The sequence below is a fragment of the Rhopalosiphum padi genome, chromosome 4 (assembly GCF_020882245.1).
Source record: "Rhopalosiphum padi isolate XX-2018 chromosome 4, ASM2088224v1, whole genome shotgun sequence".
NCBI lineage: Eukaryota > Metazoa > Arthropoda > Insecta > Hemiptera > Aphididae > Rhopalosiphum > Rhopalosiphum padi.
Window position 1 is genome coordinate 30,189,258 of NC_083600.1, and position 5,557 is coordinate 30,194,814.

The 5,557-nt window shown below is 36.5% G+C and overlaps 1 protein-coding gene across 1 annotated transcript; it reads left to right on the forward strand.

Annotated features, from left to right (window-relative positions):
- Positions 1-300: 300 nt before the first annotated feature.
- LOC132930551 (cuticle protein 12.5-like) lies at positions 301-1,858 on the forward strand. Its single transcript, XM_060996483.1, has 4 exons — positions 301-455; positions 552-657; positions 954-1,251; positions 1,652-1,858. Exons 1-3 carry the CDS (start codon positions 336-338, stop codon positions 1,229-1,231), a joined length of 504 nt encoding a protein of 167 aa, XP_060852466.1. The 5' UTR covers positions 301-335; the 3' UTR covers positions 1,232-1,251; positions 1,652-1,858.
- The last annotated feature ends 3,699 nt before the right edge of the window (positions 1,859-5,557 follow it).

Sequence of the window (5,557 nt, forward strand, 5' to 3'; positions counted from 1 at the left end):
GTCAATAATTGTCATGTCTGATATACCTACCTAACCTGACGGCGTGGCGTATTGTGTAAGCGACCTCACGAAGTCCGACTCGCCACCCCCTCGCCTCCCCCCCCCCGCATCATGTCAATACCCTCTCCTCCGCAACCAGCCGCCGTCCGTCCGACCGGGTGCGGTGCACGTTTTACTGTTTTGGGACCCGTTCGAGTCGACTTCGACGACGATGGTATGTCGATCTCGTCCGACTTTGCGAAATCGTTCTGCCGGGCCGGTCGTCTCGGAGAAGGGTCGGTCGTGGGCGGGTGGGGGCTAAGCGACCGCGGACGGGTATAAAAGTTGTGCGTCCGATGTCCAAAGTCATCAGTCATCAACAGCTCGTCCAAGTCTCCGACAAACGACAACCACACTTCAACCAGTTCAATCGTATATTATATACATTACCAACAACCGTCATCATGCAATTCACAGTGAGCGACTTACCGCAGTAGCATATTTTTATTGTTATTATTACCGAATTATCTCACCTTTTTTTTTTTTTTTGTTTTTTGTCGCCGCCGTTGCAGGTGTTGATCGCCTTCGTGCTCGTAGCCGCCGCCGTCGCCTCCCCAGTCGCCGACAAGCCCGCCGCCGACAAGTCCGAATCCGTCAAAGACAAACGCGCCATCTACGGTGAGTCGCGGCTTCCACATCACTCGCATCGCCGCCGTTGTCGTTATAACCGTTGTTATGCGACAGTTACGACGGCCATATTGCTTGTATAATTTGATATGTGACAGCGATAGAAGTATTTCGTGTCTCAGCGCGTCGTCGTTGTACGATTGTTATTATTTTTTTTTAATTTCTTCGTAAAACCAAAAGACTTTGTAAACGCATACAAATCGCATGATGATCTCCCGCAGTCGTCGTCTAACTCGTAACATTATATTTATATTACCTCTGTTTTTTTTCTCTTTTATTATCATCAGCTGTAGCCCCGTCAGTATACCACGCTCCGGCCGTCTACCACGCCCCGGCCGTCTACCACGCACCTTCCGTGTACCACGCACCAGCCGTCTACCACGCTCCGTCCGTGTACCACGCACCAGCCGTGTACCACGCACCGGCCGTCTACCACGCACCTGCCGTGTACCACGCACCGGCCGCCGCCACTTCTTACTCCAGCGTGAGCATCTCTCACCCAGCCGTGGTCGCCAGCGCCCCAGTCTACGCCCCAGCCCATCCACTGTACTACCACCGTCGCTGAACGGACGACATGACGACCAGGTAAGCGAAAACCAGGGACGACGGGCACACCGCATCCGCGTGTCGTGTCGTGTTTCGATTCGTCGAACCGTACTTTCGATACCGTTCGCGCGGAACCGGTAACCGCGGTGAACTGTTTCCGCGATTTTCGACTAGCACTTGTATTGTGACGTCCACTGGATTTCGATAGACCGATACGTCGAGATCTGAAACGGTATAAACACACGTCACAACACGACATGCGAAACGCGAAAGCGACGGTATACGGGGTTGGCTCGAGTCGACTCGGTTACCGGTAACGCGACGGTCCAAGTCTCGGCGCACCCGAAACTCGCGCGGACACACTTGTTAACCACGCTGCTCTTATCACTCCGTCGGTTCGTGTCTGACACAGATAATATCGTTTGCATCTCTTTTCCAGATTCTGAAAACATTTCACGTGCCAGAGACAGACCAACCGTCCGACTACACACTGCTGCAGTTGATGTGCCCGTCGAAAACTTCACAATCTTCAATCATGCATAATATATAATATAATATACATCAATATGTGTATATATGTAATTAAATTATTACGGTGTTGAATTCATCCACTCAATAATAAAAATCTATATATTTATACGCACAATACACGTGTTTTCTTTTTTTGTTCCGTTACCATCATGTATTCCTGTTCAGATAGTACTCGTATATACCCATTCAAATGTACATGCTATATCATTATATATATATATACACCTGTATAGGGATTTAAATTCGACCCGAACAATACATTAATTGTAAGTCCAAATTTGTTTTGGCAACTTACTTGTTCGAATCGAAAGCGAAAAGTGCCTATAGTTCTATAATAGATCCGCTTCAACAACCCTTGCGTATAGAACTTTAAACGCGGTTAGCATCTCTTTAGTCGCTTTCGCGATTGTTAGGTAATTGTTTTAACGAAATGCCTGTTTGTAATGTTTGTATGTCAAAAATATCTAATAATATAGCTAGAACAATAATTTAACGAGCAAAGCAAATAATTTTCCATTTCTTAGAAGGCTGTAAATTAAAAAAAAATGTAGATTTTTAATAATACGGATAGTACTTATAGATCATTCATACGGCTGTATGGGTGATGGTTATTTGAGTGAGTGTAATAATTCTGATCAAAATATTAATAATTATTTGGGCAATTTTATACCTATACTAAAACCCTTTAGGTGAGTAAAATTAATTTTTATCTGTGTGAGCGATATAGATTGTAGGTGATTTTATTTTATTAATTTTTAATTGTATATTACTATACTACAATATTACTATACCATTAGAAATGCATTTTTGGAAAATTTTTGGCTGGTTTTAGAGCATTCTTTTACAACAATAAGGATATTTAAATCCGATCCTTAGTGATATGATATATTGATATTAGTTGTCCATATTACTCGACAATGTAATTAATTGAAATACAAATCAATTCGTAATGAAAAGACGTGTGAAGTACTATTTAGCCATAATATGTATCATAATTATTATTATTTATTATTAAATACAGTAAACAGTAGTTAGTTTAAACTGCATGGCTATTATCGGCAACATAGACGAGTTACCAGTAACCAGTTCATATATGGCAAAAATCTCATTTTATCCTAATTACTTCTAATGTATACGGTATTTATTTAATATATAACTGAGCAATCGCGAGGAATTTATAAAATATCTACGAGTAGTTTAATTATTTATACGGTTTATCGTCTTAATTTGGTTTAAAAGTACGCAGATATTTCATGAAGCGACATAGTCATTTCATTATCATAACATATCATATTTAACATTAACTATATAAAACTAGACCAATACGTGTTTTGTTAAAATATTTCTTATGAAAATAAACTGTTAATGTAATAACGGGTTGTATCTAACGTTTATTTGTGCACGAGCCTACGCCTTACACGTCTTTGTAGCGGTTATATAAATACGTGTAGACGACAGTTTACCTCTACTACGTTATTGTTCGTTTTTTTCTGCAAATGAAAGCTTAAACTACGCGCTACGCTCACGTGCGCATTTCATTTATGTGCAGTCATATATTTTGCAATTATCAATATTGGTGCTCGTCGCAATATCCCTGAAACAGTGAATAACGGCAAAGCGACGAAAAGACTAATGTTCGTTGGTTTTTTTTTTCAACCGTAACGACGGAGTTTTACATTATACCATACACAGTATGCCGCCATTCTTCGTTCCACCTAAAATCATGTTTAATTTCAGTAAATATACATTATAGACGTTTAAATTTGGAATATTAATTACTTGTTGTTTTATTAAAATACAATATATAATATATAAAAAAATCAATAACAAAAAAAACGAATTGCCTATAAAAATTTATACAAAATCATAATAAACTTTAAACGATTAACGGTTGTTTGCAATTATGCGATTCTATATTACTTACGCAGTTGAAAGTTGTTTATATAAAACATTTGTAAAATTAAAATATACATTTTCTTTACATTAAATGTATAATATGTTAAATATATCGACGTACCTGCACGGTATGCTTACATTGTATATTTGTACATTACCGACATAGCGTGTATTTCTGAAATTACAGTACGCACTCGTCGATTTATGATCTCGGAAGCATGTAGCTGCTATATACTTTCTGTCAGAACACAACATTTCGAATGACAATGGCACAGCAGTATAATAGGTTTTATCTTATGTTTATTAACTTGTATTGGTATTTGGAGGTATCTATTCAAAACGGGGTATCCGATTGCCGCAGAGACAACAATATCGATGATGTGATAGTACATATTATTTTGTGATTGATTATATGGTGTGCGTCAATAGATTTTAAATTACTTAACGTTAATCGAAAATGGTGGCTATTAGTAGATAGGTATGAACAATTATTAACTTATTAATCGGACGACGACAGTAGAGTTGTGCAACAACAAGTGTTTCAACTCAAGAATGATTTCGTTATATTTTATGATAATGCACATTGTCCTGTGATAACGGTTCAGCTTAATGGCCGCTGTTGTAATGAAGATTTTTATAGAGGCCACTGGGTTTCTTCTATAGTATTATACCTACTTAATACAGCATGTCTATATGGGTACACCTATAAATTCCTCGACCAGGCTCCGTCAGTCATATAAGTAAAATAACTTAACACTTGTATAACTATTTGAATTCTTTGTGGAAATCGATAACTCGATTTTAAAGATACATTATTTTTGCTAATATACTATTATACATTTTATTTAGTTTTGTATCTTATTATTATTATTGTAACGTACAATTTTGGGTTACACAAAAACGGATTCATGATGTCATGATGAAGTTCTTTATTTCATGTACCTATATACGTAAACCTAAACACATTATAATTTAGTATTGACGCGTGGGGATCGACATATTTATGTAAGTCACCTTTACCTATTTCTACAAACACGCACGAACATTTATCGAGTTACGCGAATTGTGTAATATTATTTATTTTAGAATATACGAAATTATTCTAAAATCAATGGCAATATTTTAAATATACTTTATATGAATTAAATCGCACATACGATCTCTGTTTATGATAAATGAGTTACGAGTTACAAAATTCTCCCATAGCGCAAACACTATAATATAAGACGTCACCTAGATGTTTTTTATACTTTGTAAGCATCAGCACGTAATAGAGTCTTTGATGCATTTTATATAAATGCTTATACATACCGTTTTCACATAGGCATTCATATTTCATATAAACTATAGCACAACACATATAATGTATAGTTCTTTACTGTATGCCTCTATTCACACTATATTATATATTATAAAAAAATTTATGATTATTTAAATCAGTTTAAATAATATAAAGGTCTACAATACAGATGTATTACATTATTCAGCAATACAAAATGCATACTAGTATTGTAACAACTACATCTACCTAGTCAGTCGATACTCATATGGCTATAACCTATAGGCCCTTCATGCGTTCACGAGTATTAAGTGTAATTTTATTCACGTATTGTACCACAAAATATGCAAACATACGTGTCAGTCGTTAATTGTATTGGTAAAATGTATGTATATATATATATATTCGTATTTTTACGAAAACTTTGAAGTTTAAAATCGTACGTGCATTTTTATAGAGTTATGACAAAATTACACTTATATGTTAATATAACTCCATCTAATTGCTTCAATCATTCACATATATTTCGTTTGTATACTGTATATGTAGAACTTTTTATTATATACTATTTAGCATTATACGAACTAAAAGTAGACGCAAAATACTCATAGTATCATTATACATATTATACACATCAAC

What these genes read in the sequence shown, in the direction of transcription:
- LOC132930551 (XM_060996483.1), top strand. Translation starts at nt 336, where the DNA reads ATGTCCAAAGTCATCAGTCATCAACAGCTCGTCCAAGTCTCCGACAAA. An exon ending in CCGTCATCATGCAATTCACA is followed by an intron (nt 456 to 551) that starts GTGAGCGACTTA and finishes CCGCCGTTGCAG; the next exon opens with GTGTTGATCGCCTTCGTGCT. An exon ending in AGACAAACGCGCCATCTACG is followed by an intron (nt 658 to 953) that starts GTGAGTCGCGGC and finishes TATTATCATCAG; the next exon opens with CTGTAGCCCCGTCAGTATAC.